Raw genomic sequence first — 23,715 nt, forward strand, 5'->3', positions numbered from 1 at the left:
ATGTGGGCTAGTTTTCAGGCTGAATATCAGACTCTGGTTTTATGACGTGCTACTAATTTCATATTTATCAGCATTGTCCAAAATATCATTTTATTCTTTAATGGAAAAAGCCATTAATATTCAAACAAAGGAATCACATTTTAAAAACCCTATACATAAGAAACAGCCTCCAAGAATATTCAAGCAGCAGTCAGGAGGGAAAAATGTTTCAACAGCCCCATTTTCTTCAAAGTATGCCAGAGAATACAATCCAATTCACTGCTACAATTCATAGAATTCTTCAGTGTTTTCTTGAGACGCCGAGGTTCACTGTTGCAGTGTTTCCTGTGAAAGGCCAGCGGCAGACAGCTGACAGGAAAACCTCATTACTGGAAAACTGCTCGCTCCCAAGGAAGAAATTTGAAGGCTGGGCCGCGGCCCTCCCTCACAACTCATCCTTCTCCAGGTCGTCAAGCTCCACATCACTGAGATCAATGTCATCCTCCACAGGAAGCTGGGACAGAAAGTGATGCTTAAGGCCTCAAATAGTCAAAGGTTTCAAAATAAAGGAAGCAAGTTTCAGAGGGATTCCAGACTATAGCCTGGCTTATTGTACTAATTATAACCATGATGGACAACCAGAGAGCCTGGACAAAATGAGGTCTCACAAATGTGGTCTAGGCTGGCCTTCCAATCCTCCCACCTCTGATTCCCACAGCTGACTACAGACGTGCACCAAACTTGGGCTTTCTGCTTGAATTTTTGAAGCAGGGCTTCATTCTTTAGCTCTGTCTAGTCTGGTCTCAAACTCATGGCAATTCACCTGCCTCAGCCTTTCGAGTGGCATTGTATGAAATTATAGACACAAAACCAAGTTCACCTGCCCTTTAAGTTGTGATTTCTTAAAAAGCAAAACAAAACAAACCTATTTATTTGTGTGAGGGTTTTGCCTGCAGGTATGTCTATGCACCATGAGCATGCAATGCCCAAGGGAGGCCAGAAGAGGGCACTGGACCCCCATGCCCTCTCCCTAGGTTTGAAGTTACATATGGTTGTAAGCCATCATTTGTGGGTGCTGGGAATTGAACTCTGGTCCTCTTGGAAAGTAGCCAGGGCTCTTTAACTGCTGAGCCACACCTCTCCAGCTCTAAACTGTGATTTTAGTAGAACATTCGTTCTCTGAAACTGAGAGCCAGCCAGGTGAGGAGCATGCCTCAGGCAGGACAGTAGGAGTTGGCCTTTGAGGCCTGACAGGGGACTTGGTTTCAGATATGTGTAAGCCGAGGAGGGAGCCCTCAGTGCCACTCACCTCACCATCCCTGCCGTCCCAGGGCTCCCTGGCAGTGATCGTAGGAAAGGAACCACCACCCACAGGTGCTGTGGAGCCACGCCCAAAAGACAGTTCCCTTGGGAGAAAACGCCAAACACACATTTAGATATGAGTAATGAATAAACAACGAATGAACAAACTGTCAAAATGAAATAGATCTTTGAAGAACAGTGGAATGCGGCCTACTGCACAGAAGACGCGGAGGCATTGCCCCTTGCTGTAGTATGCCTCCAGCAGGGCCTTTCCAGCCACTGATAACACCAGTCAGGAGTGAGACTTCTCAGGCCTCTCATTAAAGCCAGGCACTACTAAGTTTAAAACCCCAAACCATGAAGTGTTTTAAGTTAAGATGGAAATACATTATCCAAGTACATTCAGAGCAAAGGTGCCCACGACCCTTGTTTGCTAAGCCCGTGAGCTTGAAGAGCACCTTAATGGTGCTGGGAGAATGTTGGTACATAAAGAGGCTTACCAGTGAGACCTGAACATCTATCCATAAAAAATACTCATAATCTGGCTACTAGAAAACCAAAACCTAAAAATACTATCAGTGAGAATATAGTGTCTACAACCAAAACAGAATAGTACAAGATGACAGCAAGAGAGGGAGCCATGAACCGACACGACATCAACTGTCCCAGATAAAAACAAAACAAACCTCAAGCGAGATCATTCTGTATTCAGAAACTCCTCATCACCAGAGTCCTCAAGTGTAACTCATTAGCTTTATTACCAACGACAACAATGACAAGAGGAAAGTAGAAACTCATTTTGTCTTCTAATGGTCCTGTGGCTGTGGGTGGGTGGTTTTGATATAGGGTCTCATATAGCTCAGGCTGGTCCTTACTTCCTGATCCTCTGGCCTCTAGCAACTGCTGGAGCACAGGCACCACCATTTCCATTTGTGTTTTTGAAAGCTGTCTTGTATTTTTATTGGTGGCGCTGTTTTAAGACTACTGCAGCCCAAGCTGAACCTACTGCCTTCATCTCCCAAGTGTCCAGACAGCAGGCATACACCACTGTGACAGGCTAAAAGCTGTCTCTTACCATGGGTTCTTAGTTTTATACTATTCATTTTTTTTTTTTTTTGTAGAATAATTTAAAAAAGAAAACCATTAAAATAAAATTGCCAGGCAATGGTGGCACATGGCTTTAACCCCAGCACTCCAGTGGCAGAGGCAGGCAGATCGATGAGTTCGAGGCCAGCTTGGTCTACACAGCAAGTTCCAGGACAGCCAGGGCTACATGGAGAAACCCTGTCTCTAAAAACAATCATTACTTTGGGTTCCACTTATCACCATGCATATACTCTCCACGTTTTCCTGATGGTACAGGGATGTTCTTAAAGCAACATCCCTCCAGTGTGGCCCCAGGTCCATGCACTTAGAAGACAGTGTGTCTCTGCACAGTGCCAGCCCCAAACTTCTGTGTCAAGCAGGAAGTTCAGAACCCTCAAGCATCCTTTGTGCTAGGTATCTTTCCCACGGTGGCTGAGAAATGTACAAGAAAACAGGGACAGGGAAACACAACCTCCTTAATTCAGTACCTTGTATTTGCCCAAGACATGGAGTGAGTTTTAAGAAGAGGTGAACAGAAGGGCAGGATGAAGAGCTCTGCAAACTGGCTTTTGAATTAAGAACCCACCGTGTTTGCCCATAGCAGGAGGATCTTGGGCAGGCACTCTCATTTTCACATACAAATACAACTATATGCTAAGGGTGGGAATGGGCAAGACATGGCTGCCTCTGGCATGGTTAAGACCTCATGAGAATTAGGATGAGGCCGGGGATAATGTGCAATGACAAGTAAGGCAGGGAGAGCGGGAGAGTCTCACCATGCACAGGGACGGTCACTGCCACAGTAAAGAGTAATGACCTAAAGGCACAATTTTGTAACATCTAATTACTTTTATGTTTTACTTACTGCCTGACTTACATATAACAATATATACCAACAAAGCCCAGCAGACAAATAAATAACTACGAAAAAAATTACCTGAGAAACTCATTAATGCCTTGTTCACTGAAAGACCCTTTGAGAAGAGCAAATTTCATCTTGCGTGCATTGATGGCTGCCATGGCAGGATACCCAAACCCTCCGATCCCCAGTGCATTCTCCAGTTCATACTGGGCTCCAGCTTCTGTCCACAGCCACCTGGGAAAGCAGACTGGTTTTAGGGTGAGGATGCTTTTTGTACAAAAGTTACACCTTAGTCCTCAGAAAGGAGCATTCTATCTGTAGGATGGCTGCGTGCTCACAACCCACAAGACTGCCCACCGAGTCGCTTGGCATTTCCTTCCTGAGTCACTTCAACTTCGGTTCATGCATACCCTGGGTCTCAGGGCTGGTAAGCAACAAGCAGACAAACACGGGCACACACTACAGAATACCACGGCAGAGTCAGGAAGGTCTGCACCCCGTTCTCAGGTGAGATGCTGAAGTTCAGAACTTACCCCCACATTTTCTTCTTGTACTTGTCAGCCAGTTTCAGAAGAACTTCCAAGTAAGAGTTTCTGCCTGCAGCTCCTGATTTACAAACAAAATATTTTGAAGGTGAAATAACATCAGTTCACTTAGGAAGCGCTTTAAGCAGCTGGCACAGTGACAGCAATGAGAAAAGGCCTGTGCTCACCAGTGTCCAGGATGTGCGGCAGCACAGCCACGACACACAGCTGGTGCTCCTCACATGTCTTCTTGGCGATGTCTTCATTGATTATCTGCACAGACAACAAGGGCAGTCGGAAAGTTGTACAAAAACATGCAGAGATTCCTTCCACACATTGTCTCCTAGCAGACATGTCATCTAGAAGCCTCCAGAAGAAAGTGCCACCATTCATTCCTAAGCCACTAAGAAGCTGCCATGCCCTGGCACAGCCTGGCCTGCCATAGCTGTACAAACTGGTCTCGTGTCTGTGCGTAAGGTATTTACAGGGTGAGGCTCTTGGTTCTAATTCCCCAAAAGTATATGAAGATGAGACTGCTTTTCCTCTCAAGTGCTGTAGCAGTTCTTCCAGACGCAAACACCAGGGCGGGCCTCTGCCATGCCAGGCACTCCAACAGTCCAAGTGTCACTGAACTACTCTATTTTTACGAAGCTTAGGTGAACTTTTGCTCACAGTGTAAATATGCAGAAAGTTATGAAGAGCGGTCACTTAAAAAAGGGAGGCAATCACTGGGGCACAAGCCAATAATCTCAGCCCTTGTGGGGCAGAAGTAGGAAGATTGCTATGAATTCAAAGAGCCCATATGACCAAAGGGTTCATTGCTACAGTAGCTCCATCAGCTGGCTGGAAGCTTCCTCTCCACTGGGGGGGGAGAAGAACACTTTACCTCAAGCAGCTCTGGAGGTGGGGCATTATCAGAGAACAAATCAAGGGCCCTGGACACTATGTCAGATCTTGTCCGTCCACCATCATAGTCCACAGGAGACTCGCCTTTCTGAAATATCTTGATTGTAGGGAATCCTCTAATCTATCAAAGTACAACAACCAGAATATTTAATATGAAAACTTGACCTTAAGAAAACAAACAAACTAAAACCCCACAATCTTTAGTTACTAAAACCACTTCAGACATTTCACCATCACAAAAGTAGGCTCCAGGCCAGTATGGTCACACACCTGTAATTAGTTATCTGGGAGGCTGAAGCAAGGCCCACGAGTTGGAGGCCACTCTGGGCAATTTAATGAAACACTACTCAAAAACAAATCTGTAAGTGCAGGGAACACAGCTCAGCGGTAGCGCACTTGTCTAGCATTTATCGGTCATGGCTCACATCACCAAAAGCAGGGGGAAAATCCCAGCCTGAAGCACAGTCAGTCAAACCCTGTTCAGGCTCTGGGTATTTAGTAACACAATATGTGTACTCCAGAGCAAGAGGATCAACTTTCAAAAGCCAAACTAGTAAACCCCACAAGTCCTGAGTTCCAGACTTGACCGCAAGGGACACCATCTCTTCATCTACAAAATGGTCAAATATTTCCCTGCCTAAAAACAAAACAAAACAAAGCACCACCAACAAAAATCTCCTTGCCTACTTTGAAGAGAGTCAAGTAGCTGCAAACACACTCACCCCGTATCGGCTGGCCAGAACCTGGTTCACGGTGGCATCCACGGCTGCCAGCTTCACTTTCCCCTTCGTCTGCTCCTTCACCTCTGTGGCTGCAGCAGCCCATTCTGGCTCCAGGCTGTAGAAACAGTGAACTCACAGCACAGGTCCTTAAGCTGCTGTTCGGCCTAATCCCTGTTTTATGTCACACCTCAAACACATCTTGGGAGCTTCACCAAAGGGGTGATGCTAGCCTTTGCAACTGTCCCAAGTCTTCTATCACTACCCTAAATCTGGACACTAGCCCGTCCCTTGGTTGCATCTGGAGACAGCACCGCTCTTTCTAAGCGCGCTGGATGACTGACTACACTACTTGGTAGAAGGCACTTACTTCTTGCAGTGTCCACACCACGGAGCATAAAACTCAACCATCCAAACATCGTCACTGTCGAGGACAGTCTTATCAAAGGTGTCATCCGTCAGCTCTATCACGTCCTTTTTACTTGAACTATCTCCTCTGCCCTGTCACAGCAACATGACAAAAATGAACTGCACTCCTACTACAAGTACAGAAAAACAATCATCTTCAAGGTAATCAAGTTTTGATTTGTTCATTCGCAAATAAATGAAAATAATTATTCAATATGATTGAATTGGAAGCATTCCTTAATATGATTTTTCTTGCTAGCAATCTTACTTTTAAACAATTCCTGTTACATTTACACTGCATATAATCTGCACCCACTGTTTTTATGAGGAGCTCAAGTACCCTACAGAAAGGTTTAATGCAGACTCTGACAGAGCATTCTGTGTAAACACAACTGTTTCTCATTTTTGTATTTGAAGTCCAGATCACTCGGGATAGCTTAAACTAACTAGCGTTTCATCTCCCTCCCAAGGCTGTGTACACGACAAGCAAGGACTCTGCCATGAACCTAGACCTTTAGACCTGAATTTTCTTCAAACGTTTCACTCCACTGTGCTGCTGTCTGTCACCTGGCTAATGGCCTTGGCAGGGACAAGACAACAGTCACTGTGAATAGTGCTAAGACTATCTAAAGCTAGTTTACTGCCCTCGCTTCATTTTTATGACGCACGGGGATCGTAGTCAAGCTTCATATTTTGTACAAAAGCATGAAAACAGCCATCTCTTCCTGTGCCTGTTTATCCTGAGGAATTTCCCATGCGGTTCAGACTCACTGTTACAGATATAGGAAAAGCGCATGCAAAGGCAATCTTCAAAGTGAGTCTAAGACTCTGCTCTTAGAACTGTGAAGGTCATGAGGTCCCAGGCTTGCTGACCTTGGCAGGGAATTCCTTCACTCTCTGTAGTTCCAATTCTCCATTCCAGCCTAGGGCCAAGACACCTACCTACCTAGAAACCTCATTCTCAGACTGTGGCAAGATGTTCTGGGACTGACTGGGTATTGGCCTGTAACTGTTAAGGACGGCAATGAACAGGGTGGCTGGAAGTCCACCCCTCTGCGGTCAGTTAAACCACCCTTATATTTTAATAGAAACTTATCAATTTATAATATCAGGGGGAACTGGACAGGGATCATATACTCCTGGAATTCCAGAATTTGGGAGGTAGAGATAAATTTCAGGTCATCCTTAGCTACAGGTAGAATCCAAGGCTAGCCAAGGTTACTTGACACACACTCTAAGGAGACCATAAACATTCAGGCTAAAAGTAAGACACACTAAAATCGGCATCACACAGCCTTACCTGTTTTCCAGAACTGTATCCACCACTCCGCCCGCCCAGGCGATCCTTCACAAGCTGGCGCAAAGCACTGAGGGCAGCGTCGACGATGGCTTCCCCAGTTCTGCCACCTGCAGGACAGCAAAGCCCAGCAGTTAGGGCAGGCAGCTGGTGGTACTCAGCTCTCACATGCGCTCACAGCAGCCATTTCTATTTCTTTAGATTACTAATGTGAACAAGATCTTTCTGTTCACTGTCTGGAAAACTTATCTTCTAATAAGAAAACTTTCTGTTACCGAACAGACAACATCTAGTCAGTAAAACAGAAAAAAGTCCCCAAATACCGGAAAGAAAGGCAACAACTCCTTTTCTAAGACATGGAGAGTAGAGAGAAATGTGAAGAAACATGAGATGTCTCTGAAGCCAAGAGAAAACATTCAAGACCTCTCTTCTCTTTTGCCTCCAGTTCAGCTGTTAAGATCAATTCAAACCTCAGTAAAACTTAGTGAGCAGCCAGGGCTGCAGGACACACTAGCTCAAAAAACAAACCAAACCAGACAAGAGCACAGTAAGTGTGAAAGTCTACCCAAAACTACAGACACGAGACCCCAGGGCTATTAACTGGCCCAGAAGAGCGGGCCTAATAGCCAAGGTCTAATACTCTCCAACATCATGGAAGGAAACTCCACTGAGCCAACTTCACCTGTGGTTCTCAGTCTGTGGCTTACTTAACCACAGACCAAGAATATGGTTTGTCTTATCTCTTTCAAGTAAGACCACAGTCACTAACTTTCACTGTTCTATTTTACTGTTGGTTACTGTTATTTATCTCCGACTGCCTAGTTTATGAATTAAAGCACATATGGATAGGAAAAGTCGACACAGACTTTTTATGGCCAGGCATCTAACAGGAGTCTTAGACCAAGAGTACGGAGGGAGCACTCAGGAAGTGCTCAGGTAACTGGAGGGCCACACTTAGTATGAGCGCAGCCTTCCGCTCTTGCTGCAGACAGCTCTACATCTGAGCCAGTTTTCCTGTCCCACCCTTTGTACAGAACTCTTCTAAGGAAAGAGTGTTTCCCACTGTGCACCAGCGCTGACCAGATCTTCCCATAATAGACCACATGCATGCAAGTACTATCTAGCTTTGAGGCCACACCGCCCTCTGCAGTCCCTCAGCTCTGCTGTTTTGGTGCAAAAGCCGCCTGCCAGTCCGTAAAGCCACAGGTCCGGCTGTGTCCCAAACACCTTATTTAGGGCAGGTGAGATGGCTCAGCAGGTAAAGGTGCTTGGCCCCAAGTGGAAAAGTTAAACAACCCGCTTCAATTTCTGAGATCCACATGGAAGGTGAGAACCCCTGAAAGTGGTCCTAAGACCTTCATATGAACACTGAAGTCCACATGTGCCACCAACAAATGTAACAACCCCCCCCAAAACCCCACCTTACTGCAGCAGCAGAATGCTCTAAGCATTCTATTTTTGTCAAAGAGCAAAACTATAACCAATTATCATTCCAAATAAAAAGGCAGATGTTTGCTCCAGAAAGCAAAGCTCATCATTTCACAGTCCTTGCAGTTGGGAAATCTAGAAGAAATGATGCAGATGCACCCACGGCTTTATTTCCAAAGATTCTGACCCCCAAGACGGGAGATTGACCAAGCAGACCGGAACCTGTACCAGGCATGTGTCCCCTACCCTCTGTATGTACTATTTTAATTATACTCTGGTAGTCTGGAGATGGCCTCCCCACCCTACTTACAGAAAAAGAAGCAAGGCCAGGGCAGTAAGTGCTGTGTGGACCAGAAGCCTGAGCACAGAGAGGTGGGGCAGTTCTGGCAATCTGTGGTGTCTCAAGTTTACTTCAGACTTCACAGCCTTCAGCCCTCCCCAGTGTGTGTTTGACTGAGATTCTCCTACTCAGCCCACAGGCACCTTTGTTCACATAAGCAGCCATTAGCCAAATTTGCCTCACTGTAATGTAAAAATTATGCTCAACACTTTCATTAGGACCATGATCCCATGATCTGTCCCAATATAATAATTCTGATTAGACACTGTGTGTGCGCCGCTAATGGCTAATGACTAATGACTAACTAAAGCCCTTGCATGTGCTGAGCACAAGCTCACCACTCAGCCATGCGCTGAGTCCCTCCCCCACTCCCCATGCTTAGACAAGAGCAGTTCTGACTAAGATAACATCTATTCCCGGGAGTTTAGGGCCAGAATTCTCCTCTAGTTGCCTCAGTGACTCCTAACAAACACTCACAGTTTTTGCATCTCTAGAACAGGGAGAATTTGGGGTCCCTATTATCAACAGTTTATGACACTAATAACGGTTTCACAGTCAATGGATTTGCATATAAGGCATAGATTACTGGCAAAATATCATGCATGTTTTGCCAGACCCTAGTCTTACAGTAAGGAGAGGAAAACATATCTCCTCAATATTAAACAGCTGTAATGAAAAAGATGTGGGTCTCCATCCACCCTAATCTCTCTCTCTCTCTCTCTCTCTCTCTCTCTCACACACACACACACACACACACACACACACACACACACACACACCACACACACACCCCTTTACCTGGAGGAGGTACTAAGTGTTCAGTGCCGTTCCAGAAAGCAAGGTTAAGACAGTGCAAGAGCCAGGCTAACTCTTCCGGAAGGTACCACCTACAGGGGATGTAAGAGTCCTTACCCTGATAATCTTCTGGTTTGTTTTTGTTAGCTCCAAATATCTTGATGGTAGGAAATCCCTGGACACCGTACTGCCCTCCCAGGGACTGATGCTTATCTGCATCAACTGCGCCGACTTTGACAACATCCTGAGGGAATACAGATGGGTTACCTCCTATTCCTACTACTACAGCCCCATCAGACTCAAGTGCACTAATAAAGGGCTGAGTGAAGCTGAGTGAAGCTGGAAAGACCACTGCAGATTTCAGTTTGAAAATCAGGAGGAAATTTAAGTTGTATATGGATAAAGGGCAAGTCCAGCCAGGAGGGTCACTGTGGAGGAGAGCTGGACACCAAAGCCTTCATAACCAGCATGGCTGAATAATTATATAATTTAGTTTGGAAATAGACCAAATAAAACCAGACAACAGGAGAGGTAAAATCTGCCCCACACCCTTATTTGGTGACACAACCAGCACTCAGGACTTCATTAAGCAGGGTGAACCAAACCCAATCTGCAAAAACACACACAGGTGAATGAGACTGCCTCAGAGACTCACTTTCAAAGCAGTTGCTGCTTTCTTCCATTCTGGTGTTAACCTCTGGCAATGACCACACCTTCCAAAAGAGACAAAACACAAATAAGGTGACAGTTAAACCCTTTGACCGTCAGCTCATAAAATAGCCATAAGTGGTCTCTCCAGCAGGATGCCCTGGGGCTGGGAGCCTGCCAGGAAGACAAGGACCAAGAGGCCCAGTGATTGTACTTAGACCACTGGCTTTTCATCATCCTAATAAAAACTCCAGTAATCCATAAATAAATAAATAAATAAATTTATTAAATAAATTCATTAAATAAACTCCATCACTTGCTTACTATTTGGACTAGACCTGTTAGAACACAAGAGACTAAGCCTTGTTTTGCAAGCACTAATACTGTAAAACACCATAAAGAACCCACCATAAGTCAGCAGGGCGGAGCACACCTGTCATGCCAGCAACTGAGTGGCAGAGGCAGGAGAACCACTTTAAGGCCAGCCTGGTCTACACAGTGAGTTTCAGTACAGCTAAAATAGCATGGTAATATCCTCTCTCAAAATACCAAATCCCAAACAAAACCTGCTATGAAATATAACAAAGCTTACTACATGATAGAGAGAGAAACCCATTTCTACAGTGCAATAAGGTCATGGTTAACCACATCGTTCATTCTCACTGTCCATTGTATGCAGACAGCATAGTTTACCTGCAGGCAACATGGTGTATATTTTTCAAAGGTTTTGCTAGTTAAGTCTTTTCTATCTGGGTCTCTATAGACCCAATCTTCTCATTCACAAAGGATGCCACTGGCTCTGTGTATAACCGAGGACAGGCCTTGGCTATTTGCACTCTATAAATGCTAACAGAGACTGGCAAATGCCTTGATTCCAATGCTAGCCTGCCTGTGCCCACTGCTTTCCTGAAGTGAGCCACCGCCCCACTGTGCTGCCACACAGATACCATGTGATTAATAATACTCTAGAGGGACCTGAAAGTCCCAACATTTTAAGCAAGGTTATTTCTGGGCAATGCCTTGAATTGGTGCTTCGACATATTTACATATGCTTTGTTGCTTAGGTGAGTCCAGAAGTCAAACTTTCACAAGGCTTAGGTTTCAGAGTCTCTAAGAAGGGAGGGCTCAAACTGTTAGAGCACATGGCCTTTCAGTATGATGTCACGCGATATGCGCAGACCACAGTACCACATGAAAACGAATGTTTTTGCTAAGCTGTGATAGAAACTTAGGAGTTCTTCCCAGTATAAATGTTAACATCCCACAGTTAATGACATTACTACTTAAGAGCTGCCATGAATAAAAACCACAGCTATTATCATTGCAAATGATCATTACAATTGCTGCAGACATTCTAATATCATTAGACTGGCTGATGCTTCGTCCTATCTACTACTTTAGAAAAGAAGCACAAGCTGAGTGTCCATAATCCTGCAGCTCAGGGCCCAGTGTGAGCAAAGCCCTGCGAAAAGTAAAAATAAGCAAAGCACCCAAACATGAAGCCTTTTGAGCACTATGTGACACCAGCTCTGGGTTTTTGAATTTTAGATTAGGGATGTCCAATGGGTAAAATTTCAAAATCTGAAAAACTCCAAACACCTCTGGCCCCAAGCATTCTGGACAGGAGACTAATGGCCCTCCATCCTTTTATTCTTTCTTGAGTCTCTCACAGTCCAGAGGTTGACGCTGAACTTCTGAACCCCTTGCCTAAACCTCCCAAGTGTTTTAATTTTTCCTTTTTAAGAAAGGTCGCCTGGAACGACTCTCAATCCTCCTGCCTCAGCTTCTGGAGTGCTAGAACTAGTGGGACATGCAGTTCTGCCTGAGTTTGTATGCCCTACTCAACCTCTACAGCCTTTACTCCACGAAAGAATCCAAGGTTATCACTGGGCTGTTAGAATCCAATCGTAGAAAGGCTTGGATTGTTCTCATTAGACGTTCCTTACTCAGAACACTATGCATGAAACTGCCAGTATAATCGACCTACACCCAGAACCTGCCTTGACAATCACACCACCTGGTAAAGTTTCACAGGGAAGTGTTTTCTTGCACTGTAGCTCTCAGAAACAAATCAACTATCCACAACACAAGTGATAAGAAGCTCAATATGCAAAAAACACCTCACAGAGCCCCTGAATAACTTAACAGCCTGTACAAGTACTATTTGCCGGTATTAATGCAAATAGGCCAACCACAGAAACCAGAAACTAGACTGAAAAACATAAGTACCAGCCCGGTGTGGTGGCAAACACCTGTAATCCCAGGACTCAGGAGGCAGAGGATCTTTGTGAGTTCAAGGCCAGCCTGGTCTACAAGACAAGTCTAGGACAGCCAAGGCCATAGAGACAAACCCTGTTAAAGAAGAGGGGGAGGAAGTACCTTTAGAAGATACCCAAGGCATTAAAAAGAGCCAGTTTTGCCATGTGCTGGCGTAAATGTTTAACATTGCACATCCACTCGCTACACTGACCCTTAACTAATCTTCTACTTCTTAGAAGTAGCACTAAATTTCTAGAGCCATGTCAGAATCCTCCAAAGAACCTTCACCAAACACATCCTAAAATGCACTCACTCAAGACTTCAGAGTTTGACGGTAAGGATTTCATGTGAGCCCAGCTCTGTGGGAGGCTAAGGCAAAGGAACAAGTTCAAGACTTTCCTGAGATCCGGGTGTGAGCTAGGGCAACCTGCCTTAAAATTACACAAAATTAATGTCATACCCTGTGGTGGTTCAACTGAAATCCACTCCACTCCCTCCAGGCCCCCACTGCAAGTTTCGGGCACTACAGCACTCAGTCACCAGTGGGTGGCACTGTTTGGACAGGCTTAGGAGATGCAGCCTTGCTTGAGGGATTTATCACTGGGGTAGGCTTTGGGAGTTTAGACTCATCCCATTTTGGCTGGCTCTCTCTGATGCTCCAGCACCATGCCCTTTGTCTGCTTCCTCTTCTCCACCACTGTGGCCTCTAACTTTCTGGAACTCTTAAGCCCAAACAAACTCTTCTTCTAAAAGCTGCTTGGTCATGGTGTTTTACCACAGCAATAGAAAGTAACTAAGAATATCCCTTCCTAGAGCTTACAAGTTACTGTTCACTTCAGAGCCTAACCCTATGTGTTAGCTCATTTTCAGAGGCATGCAGTTTGTAGAGCTAGCTTCTCTCGTGGGATGTAAAGATGCTGCTTTACATCCATAATCCTGTATGCATGTTACATAGTTTCTCCTCATGTATCCCTGCTCTCCTTTTCATCAATTGCTCTAACTAGTACTGAGTGCAACACTTGATTCTGTGTGTGTTACGTGTTACGGAAGCCCCAGGTCTCAGACCTTCCACCACCTGGGTCCCGAGGATTGAACCTGGGCCATCAAACATGGTGGGGCAAGAACCTTTACCCAGACATCTTGCCAGACCACCCCGAAACTCATCAATCTGCATGACTTTCAAGAGATCTGACATGTGCAGTCCAGTCCTCTTTTCTATACTTCTACTACTATTTGGATATTGTGGAACAGACCTGTAATCTCAGTTCTCAGGAGGCTGAGGCAAGAGCATGTAAGTTCTAGGCTAGTCTGGGCTACACTGTGGGGTTCCAGACCAACCTAGACCACACAGGACACCTGCACTCACGTGCACATACTCACACACATTTAAAAGTTGTCAGGCCTAGCCAGGTGTGGTGGTGCACGCCTGTAACGCTCAGCTCTCAGGGATTACACACAGGTGGATCTCCGTGAGTCCAGGCCAGCCCAGGCTACACAGACAAACCCTGTCCTGAAAAACAAATAAATAAAATAAAATAATATATAAAAAAAGTCCTGTCTGGAAAAGTTGGCAGGCCTGGTGGTGCACACCATTAATCCCAGCACTCGGCAGAGGCAAATTCCAAGGCAAGCCTGGTCTACAAAGAGGTTCGGGTCAGCCAGAGCTAGTGACCCTGTCTCAAACAAAACAAAATAAATAAATCTGTAAAAACCATAACTATTTATAATACATACCATGGAGCATAGAATTCTACAAGCCACAGACCATTACTCTGAATAACTTCTCTATTGAAATTTGATGGTGTTAACTCAATGACATCATCAGTAGAAGAATACAGACCGCTGACTGCCAAAAAGAAGGTACAGCTCACCAGACCTGGACAAATGACAAAAACAAAGCAGTGATAGCACAGTTCACAGCATGAAGATCTTTCCCAACCCAAACCCCTACAGAAGAGGATGGCCAGAGCTGGCTCCTGCTCTTGCAGCCTTCCTGTTGTAGTGCTGAGCATGAAGGGCATGTATCACTCAAAACCATGGCAGTTGCTGCTTCCAAGTCCAAGTGAAATCACTTGGTTCTTCACACAAAATCATCCTCATTTTGTAAGTAAGCAGACACAAAAGCAAAGGCCCATGTATAGTCAATGCAAATACACGAAGTGACAGAATGGCTCTCTAACTCCTGTTCCTAAGTTATTGATTTGGTATGTCTTGGCAAACAGATAAATTATTCAAGGACACTGCATCTGATGGAATCCATTATTATTATTTTTTTTAAGATGTGAAAGTAGGAGAGATGGTTCAGCAAATGAGAACACGTGCTATGCAAGCATGAGGATTCACGTACCCTTGGTGTCCACATAAAGAGCTAAGCATGGGTTTACATGCCTATATAACACCACTGTGGGGGCGGGGAAGGACAGAGGTAGGAGGATCCTGAAAGCTTGCTGGCCAACCGGACTAGACGAAAGGTAGGCTCTTAGTTTAGCTAGAGACCCTCTCTCAAGAGAATAAGGTTACAGTGGTAGTGGAAGACACTCAACATGCCCCTTTGACCTCTGCGGGCACAGGCACAGGTGTATACACCTCTACACTCAAGAGAATGTGCCACATATGTCCACATCACACACAAATACAAAGACATAATGGAAGGGAACTATGGAGAAAAAGGAATGGGACCAGAGGGTGAGGGAACAAGAGAGGACAATGGGGTGTGTGTGTTGTGAATATGGTCAAAGAACATTATGCACATGTACAAAAATGTCACAAGGAACCCTGCTCTTCTGCACGGTTAACATCTGCTATGAAAAATGTCTAAGAGGTCCACTGCATTTGAAATACAGATATGGCCAATACTGTGGGACTGTATGAAATAAAAGTGGTCTTTACGTAAGAGTGATGTCACATAAACCAAGAAGTATGGAATGAGCAACAGCTAACATTCGAGCAGAGGCAGAGCAGGGAGGGCTGAAGCTGCTGCTGCATTTAATGACAACGTGGTCTGTGAGCACTTGGGCTAAAGATAGTGAAAATAACCAGCAGCCAGTGGGTAGAAGCTCGAGGGAGCGGCAGGAATGAATCTAGAGAACACAGACAACTCATACTGGCTCCAAAGACTTGTAGAAAAATAGAAACAAGTTTTGTTAATATTTTTATACTGATTATGTGTTAAAATCATGATGAGTTAAGTACAGTGTGGCTTAATGACAAGATGCATGCTAAAAAGCACATGTGTAGACCATCTCACCATTGTGCCAAGGCCACAAATAGTGTCTGCTAGCACGTCATTCGGGAATATGGTCCAATGGGGCAGTCACCATAAATGTAGTCATTATGTAAAATTAGCTCAAGGCACCACTACCTGTTCTGCTTCGGCTTTTTCTCTGCGGCTCCTAGAAAACTTAGAATGATATTACATGCACAGTTTGCGCTGTATCTATTGGATGGTGCTACTCACGGAAGGCACAAAATAACAGAGCTTGCCTCCAGCGTTCTGGGATTAAAGACATGCTCTACCATGTCCGGCAAGTTCTACCAATTTACAAGAAGTTTATCTTGTTTATGAAGCTGTTATGAATTCACACTTCCTCAATACACTGAGTCTTATGAAAAATTCAAGGCTGGAAAAAAAATCACAAGTTATAGATACTTTTTACCGCCAACACAACACTAGAACCTTGCTGCAAACTACTCCTGACTGATAATGTCATCCTAACTTTTAAGATGTTTAGGTCCTCCAGCTGTTACAGCCTTCACTGGGTAGCCCTCTGTAAGGGGAGCTTGGGAGAACCAGGCAAAGCTTAAAGACAAAAGTCTTAGCACATTGGCTAGGTAAACAAATCATCCACCCATCCCTGTGGATGCCTGCACCCTGCCCCGATGGCCAAGAGAACGGGAGACACCCAATTCTGCCTCCAACCAATGGCTACCAACCGAAGGCTCCAAGACAATCTAACGGGGTTAGGAAGAATCAAACACACTGTCCCTTGCCCCAGTGATTTGCTTCGGCAGAGTAGGTCAATGCTGACCCATCAAGTTCCGCTTCTAAAATTCACACTGGCCACTCCACACGGCGATAACGAGCACCACCGGGAAACAGAACTCCCGGGGTCTACAATCTATGTGTGCAGATGGCTTTGCCATCTGTGGCTTCCCATTCAATCCCTGTAGCAGCTAAGGGTGTTATAAACTCACACCAGTAACGTTTCTTCCTTGCACCCGCCAGCAGCAGGGTAGCCAAAATAGGATGACTACCTGATTAAAATAATGAGTTACTTGATAAAAATCACTCTTTCACAGGCACTCGTGGGAAAACCAAAGATTAAATCTTTCCCTTTCATCTGCTCTCTACAGTAATCCAGCAAGTAGTAACCTTTTTTCTTGCTTACTCTCTTTAAACACGTACTACCGCTCATGGGGTAAACACGTTTGAAAAAACAAAACAAAACACTGGCAGAGAGGTGAGAAAATGTGCTCCCGGTCTCAGCTAATCTACGGCGGGGGAAGGGAGTACAGAGACCCACCGTCCTCCCCTACTTTCCAGCCAGAATCTAGCCTGCGTTAACTAATATCAGAGTCTACAGGGCCATGAATAGGCCAGCTGGGGAAGGAGGGGACCCCCCAAATCATCCACGGACTCGCTAAACATCATTCCCGGGCACCGGGGTGGACGTTCAATGGGACTGAAGTGCTCAGGCGCTGTGAGGCCTCCCTCGGAGGGCACTGCCCACTCCTAAGCACTTTAGGGACCGGTCTCTGCTACCTGGGCCGGACCGGCGGTGGATCTCACTCGAGGGGAGCAGAGGCTCCGAGTGCCCGACTCCCCGGGGCCTCCTGCAGAAAGAAGGCCCGGCCCGGCCCCTCCTGCCCAGCTCGCCGCGAAGTCCCAGGCTGGCTCGGCACCCCGCTCCTCCACTCGCATCTGCTCCACGCCCCGGGGCCCTCAGGCTGCCTCAGCCCGGCTTCCCACCACAGGCCCGCGCTTACCGAGCCCTAGGCGAGCCATGCCGAGCGCCCGCATTCTGTCCGCGCCGCCGCCGCCGCCTGGCTCTGCCGCGCCCACGGCCCGCCCTCGGCTTCTAGCGGGCGGTGCGCCGGCGTGCGGGGGCGGGCCGGAAGGGCTCGCCGCGCCGTGGCCGTCGCTCATTGGTCTCTGTGAACTTCGCTCACGTGCATTGCCAATGGTAAGCGGCCGGGTAGAGGTTACCGGTTTGGGTTTCTTTCCGTGGGGGCGGGGGCGAGCGGTGGAGCGGAGCGGAGCGGGGCGGGGCCGGGATGGGCGGGGAATGAAGGGGCGGGACCAGAGGAGGTCTGGCCCTGAGGAGCGCCCTCGTTCCCCTAACTTTCCCTGGGCAAACTTCATTTCTCCCAGTCCCTCATACTCTGTCCTCTTTGCGTCTCTCGTGGCCCCTTGTAGCCCTCACTCCTTGACCTATTTCTTTATGCTGGGAGAACAGTCCCAGATTCTCAGGGTGTTTGCGACTTTATTAAATGACGTTTATTGCTTTGTACGTGGATTCAGTATTCAGTGAAAACCATTGATTTGCCAAACTTATTCTGTATAGAGCGTCAAATATCACACTTAGTCTGTATATAGCATCAAATGTCACACTGGCAGGGTTCATGTTCGTTCTTGGCTCTAGGAGTGAGGACTAAAATTCCAAATTGCAGTGTTTCCAAAGGTGTTTGAAGGTTAACAGAGTAAGACATACTTAAAAAAATAATGGTTAAGGATGCCCCTCTCTGATGGTAGAAGGCTTGCCTATCACGCATAAAGCCCTGGGTTGGATCCCTGGCACCACAGAAACACAGCATGGTGACTGTGCTGGCTAGTTTTAAGGCAACGTAATTCAAGCTAGAGTTATCTGAAAGGAGGGAATCTCAATTGAGAAAAAAAAATGCCTCTTTAAGATTCAACAGTAGGGCATTTTCTTTCTCTCTCTCTCTCTCTGTCGGTTTTTCGAGAAAAGGTTTCTCTGTGTGTAGCCCTGGCTGTACCGGAACTCACACTGTAGACCAGGCTGGCCCGGAACTCTGAGACCGCCCGTCTCTGCCTCCCGAGTGCTTGGGTTAAAGGCGTGCAACATCATGGACCTTTTCTCAATTAGTGATTGATGGCAGAGGGCCCAGCCCATTGCTGGTAGGGCCACCACCCTTGGGCTGATGGTCCTGGGTGCTGTAAGAAAGCAAGCAGAGAAAGTCCTGTAAGCCACATCCTTCCCAGGCCTGTCTGCATCAGCAACTGCCTACAGGTTCTTGCCATGTTTGAGTTCTTGACCTGACTTCCTTGAATAATGGGCATGGAGGAATAAGCCGAATAAACCCTCTCCTCCCCAAGTTGCTTTGGCCATGGTGTTTTATCACAGCAAGGATGACCCTGGCTAAGACAGTGACACACCTGTGACCACAGCACTAAAGAAGAGGAAGCAGGAGAATCAGGGTTTCAAGGCCAGCTCTGGCGACATGGTGAGTTTGTGGCCAACCTGGGTTACATGAGATGCTGTCTGATGTTTTCCTTTTTTTTTTTTTTTTTTTTTTTTTTTTTTTTTTTTTTTGTGGGTGGGTGGGATTGAAACAGTGTTTCCCTGTAGCCTGGACTCGCTTTGTAGACCAGGCTGGCCTCAAACTCACAGGGAGCCGCCTGCCTCTGCCTCCCTAAGTGCTGGGATCACAGGTGTGCGCCGCCACCACGCAGCACTTCTGTCTAAAATCTGCTAAAAATTTTAGTAATTATTATCTTTACCTCTGATTCCCCCTCCGGTGTTTGGAGTGGCTGTGAACACTCTTTTTGTTGTTCTGGGCGTTTGTTGTTGTTAATTTGTAGCTTCTCTGTAGAATTGAGGACCCAAAACAACCCTGACCCTGGCCAGAGCTTTCATGGGCAAAAGGCTCCGGGAGAGGTGGTAGCTGGTTGTGGGGTGTAGCCTTGGACGTGTCTCTGGAGAAATTGGCAGGCAAACTAGGCTCCAAGGAGCACCCAACCCCCAGAAACCATGAAGTTCCCTGGAACCTTGGTTAGTTCCAGATTTGCAGGAAGGAGCTTGGAGAGTGCCACCAGCGATCAGAGAGCTATGTGGGGAGTCAGAACAGAGGCGTGAGGTCTCTGGAGAAACATAGTTGGGCCAAGGTGTTCTCCTGGAAGGGCCTGAAGTGAAATGCTACTTGTTTTATACAAGGCCTGCCTGGGCCTCATGTGTTTCTTCTTAATATGCAACTGTGGAGAATTACAGTGAGACCCTTTTTCCTTGAAGCCTAAGCACTAGGAATGAAATCCATTTTCCTTCCAGATGTAGGAATTTAATTCTGACCACCTGCAGGGAGTCCCCTCATTTCTCATGCCTTAACCTAGTCTCTTCCTCACATAGACCCCCAATTCATGGTTTCCACAACATAACACTAAGGGGTATGTATCCTGAAGCTACTAGCTGATCTGACCTCTCCAGGCCTGCTGTGTGAACACCACAGTCTTACTCAAAGGTGTTTGTGGCAATATTTCCCATGCATTTCATGACCCAGGAGGCTCCCCACCCAATCTACCTCAAAGTGGGATGAAGGCGGAACTCCCACGAGGCAGACTGGACATGAAGACAGGCTTGCAAGGGTGTGCCAGGGTAAGTAGCACCCATTCCCTTTCATCAAAAGCAAAGCATATATTAACAGTCCATGCTGGTTAGTCTTTGTCAACTAGACACAAGCCTTCCCCCGGCAGGTGGTCCTAGCAGTTGTGTGAGAAAGGTAACTAAACATGAGCCGGGGAGCAAGCCAGAAGGCAGGATACATGTGTGATCTCTGCCTCAGTTCCAGCTTCCTGGCTTTGTGTCTCTCCATGTTGGACCGTCCCTGGTAACCCAAATTAACCTTTTCCTTTTCCAGTTGCTTTTGGTCATGTTTCATCATAGCAGCAAGAACAAAAACAAACACATAAACAGCAACAGAACAAAAAACAAAACTAAGACACAGCTTAACGGTGCCAGGTACTGTTGGAGGCACAGCCACTGGCCAGGGAGCACACAGCCTATACAGAGGCCAAGGAGACAAAGGCACATTATATCGCTGTGTTCAGTTCTGATTCAGTGAAGACCCTGGTACCACGAAACCCAGAATTAATCTCTTTTTTATTTGCTTCTTTACTGTGGTAAAACGTACAGACAATTTGCTGCTTTGGTTTCTTTGTTTTTGTTTTTTTCCCCCACAGTGATGAGGATCAGACCCAAGCTTCACATATGCTAGCAAGGACTCTGCCTTGGGGCTGAATCCCCAGCTCCCACTCACAGCGTCACGCAGCCATCATCAGTATCCACACCCAGATTTCGCATTCCTCATTCCCCCTCATCATCCTACTTTCCATCTTTTAAAATTTGCCCAAGGTAAGTGCTTCTTACAAGCTGGATTGATTCTGTCCTTTTACAGTCTAGTCTATTCACTACACACAACATGGCATATGCCATTCAAGTTTTCAGAGTCTCTCCATATTGTAGTGTGTGTTAGAATTTTACTCCTTCCTAAGGCTGAATGATTTTCCATTGCAGAAATGGGCCGTGTTTTTTTTTTTTTTTTTTTTTTTTTACCCATTTCTCTGTTGATAGACATCTGGGGGCCATCCAGTGATAATAGTGCTGAGTACTGATGGCCAAAGATCTTCAGTTCTTTGGGAATATAACTAGGAGTGCAGCTGCCCGCTCCTGTGGTAATTCTGTGATTTACATTAGAGACATTTTTACCACACTTTTCATAGGAGTGGCTACACTTGATACTCCCGCTGGCAATGTGTGATTTCTACCCTGTTTGGTCACATCAACGTGAATACAAGCTAGGTGTGTGGCCTCTAAGCCGACTGAAAGCCCATGTGTGGCTGGGCTGTGGGTGTTGTCCTTCCTCACTGCCATGAGACTGACAGTACTCCGACAGGGAATAATCCATCCCCAGGTCCCCTGGTGCCCTCTGGAGCAGGGCGGAAGCTGGCTTGTGAGAGACACACTGCATGGGAGAGAAAGAGCCTGTCACTGGACTAAGCCACCAACATTCAGCTCTGCACTTACTGTAGCAAACTCCAGTCCACCCTGACTTGTTACATCTGAGCTCTGTGGCTCTGGGATACTAGATGCGTTTTCTTCCCATTCTTGAATATGAAAGAGACGTGATCATTCCTTTCCACTAGAATTGATTCTTTTGCTCTGCACAGATTTCATGAGTGCCTATTGGGCACCACAACTGTGCCCGTCATGATGTGCTTGGCCTCATGGACCTCACAAATAAGACAAATGAAGATGTGGCTCAGTTGGTGGAGTGCTTTCCTCACATGCTAAGACGTCCTGGATTTGATTTCCAGCATATAAATAGGCATAGGACATTTGAAAGCCATTTTCTAAAATGGATATTCATTTATGGATATTGGTTGATAAATAATGATGTCTATAGTACTGTTTGTTGTCTGGGTTGGCCGCAGTCAGAGACTTAATCCTTTGTAAACTCTAGTAAAGATTTTTGTAAGGATCTCATTCTTTCCTCATGTGATACTTTCTGTACTGTTCAATAAAGACAGAGAGTGAACGCATTCATGCCTGCACTCAATTTATTTTCTTTACTTATACAGTTTAGAATTCCCTGTATAGGGAATGACACCACCCAAAAGAGGCATGTTTTCCTACCTCAAGCTAATTCCCCCAGACATGTCCACAGGCCACCACACATTCAGACAACACCTCACTGAGACCCTCTTCCCAGGTGATTCTAGATTGTGTCAGCTTGAGAGTTTTCCCATCACAGAGGGAGACAAGAAGGAATTCATGGGTAAGAGGTTTCTGTTGTATTTGTAGTCAAAGCTTTCTTTCATATTTCAACTTTCAGATTCAAAGACTTTGTTTAAGAAGAGCCACATCATTCTAGATTATAGCCAATTGTTAGTAGAAAATTTAGATTTCTTTCGTGTTTCCAAAAGCATCTAGATCCATAGCTGTTGTGGATCAGTCAATGTGTCTCTGTGATCCAGCCACTTCTGTCACAATTTAACGCAAGCCTTCTGCTCTGATAGTCACTTATCAATGGCCCCAGGCTGAGGATTTGCATGTGTTTTCCTACACCAAGTATGATTGTGAGGTGCTGCCAGACCTGGGTCTCTTAAGCTGGAATGCAAACAGCCTGTCATGCATGATGCATCTCCTTGCCAATGACCTGTGAATGGGCAGGAAGATTGTGCATCTGGGCCTCTTGCCACTGCTCTGAGCCAGCCTGCTGTTGGGTTAGGGAAGCCACCCAAGTGCCCATCAACAGAAAACACAGAGTGTGAACCTTTGAGTTGCTGAGTTTGCTGACCAGGTGTGGTGGTTTGAATAAGAATGGTCCCTATAGGCTCCTATATTTGAATGCTTGGTCACCAGGGAGTGGCACTATTTGAAGAGGTTAGGAGGTGTGGCCTTGTTGGAGGAAGTGTGTCACTGGGGGTGGGCTTTGAGGCTTCAAAAGCCCAAGCCAGGCCCAGTCTCATTTTCTCTTCCTGCTGCCTGTACATCTGGATGTAGAACTCTCGGCTACTTCTCCAGCACCATGTCTGCCTGCATGCTGCCATGATTCCTGCCATAATGACAGTGGACCAAACCTCTGAACTGCAAGCCAACCTCACTTAAATGTTTTCTTTTATAAGAGTTGCTGTAGTCACAGTGTCTCTTCACAGTGATAGCACACTGATTAGGGCACCAAGCTGAGGTCTTACACCATGGAGAGCCCTTGAAGGGGAGTGAGGTAGTGGGCCAGGCCACCACCTCAAGGCTCTCCTCTTTTCCTGTGTTCAGGGCCTGAGTCTGAGCCAAAAAAAAAAAAAAAAAAAAAAAATATATATATATATATATATCTGCAATGCTGTGCTTTTTAAAGTTGTATGGGCGTGTGTGCATATATAGTTATGTGTACATGCCCACAGGAACACAGGCTGTCAGGTGCCTTCCTCTATTTCTCTCCATATTATTTCCTTGAGATAGAATCTCTCACTAAACCTGGAGCCCACTGTTTTTTCCAGAGGGCTGTGCTGGCTGGCCAGAGGGTACCAGTGGTCCTCCTGTCTCTGACCACTTCTCTTCCTTGTCACTGGGGTTACAAGTGCACCCCACCATGCTGGGGACCAGGGCTCAGGTCCCCATGCTTTTGCAGCAAATGCTCTTACCCAGCAA

General features: G+C 46.1%; 1 protein-coding gene across 1 annotated transcript; it reads right to left on the reverse strand.

Annotated features, from left to right (window-relative positions):
• Positions 1–73: 73 nt before the first annotated feature.
• Pdia6 (protein disulfide isomerase family A member 6) lies at positions 74–17,616 on the reverse strand. Its single transcript, XM_055625416.1, has 13 exons — positions 17,540–17,616; positions 14,288–14,429; positions 10,302–10,359; positions 9,764–9,890; positions 7,087–7,193; positions 5,749–5,879; positions 5,382–5,496; positions 4,640–4,780; positions 3,942–4,026; positions 3,763–3,835; positions 3,305–3,463; positions 1,289–1,385; positions 74–493 (listed from the first exon to the last, which is right to left on the reverse strand). Exons 1-13 carry the CDS (start codon positions 17,571–17,573, stop codon positions 425–427), a joined length of 1,338 nt encoding a protein of 445 aa, XP_055481391.1. The 5' UTR covers positions 17,574–17,616; the 3' UTR covers positions 74–424.
• Between the last annotated feature and the right edge of the window lie 6,099 nt (positions 17,617–23,715).

This window comes from Psammomys obesus, unplaced genomic scaffold (assembly GCF_907164565.1).
Source record: "Psammomys obesus unplaced genomic scaffold, mPsaObe1.curated_primary_1811, whole genome shotgun sequence".
Classification (NCBI taxonomy): domain Eukaryota; kingdom Metazoa; phylum Chordata; class Mammalia; order Rodentia; family Muridae; genus Psammomys; species Psammomys obesus.

Coding starts and splice junctions, on each gene's coding strand:
- Pdia6 (XM_055625416.1), bottom strand. CDS start 17,573: ATGCGGGCGCTCGGCATGGCTCGCCTAGGGCTCG. Junction 9,891..10,301: donor AAGCAGCAACTGCTTTGAAA/GTGAGTCTCTGA, acceptor GTATTCCCTCAG/GATGTTGTCAAAGTCGGCGC. Junction 5,880..7,086: donor GATACAGTTCTGGAAAACAG/GTAAGGCTGTGT, acceptor TTGCTGTGACAG/GGCAGAGGAGATAGTTCAAG.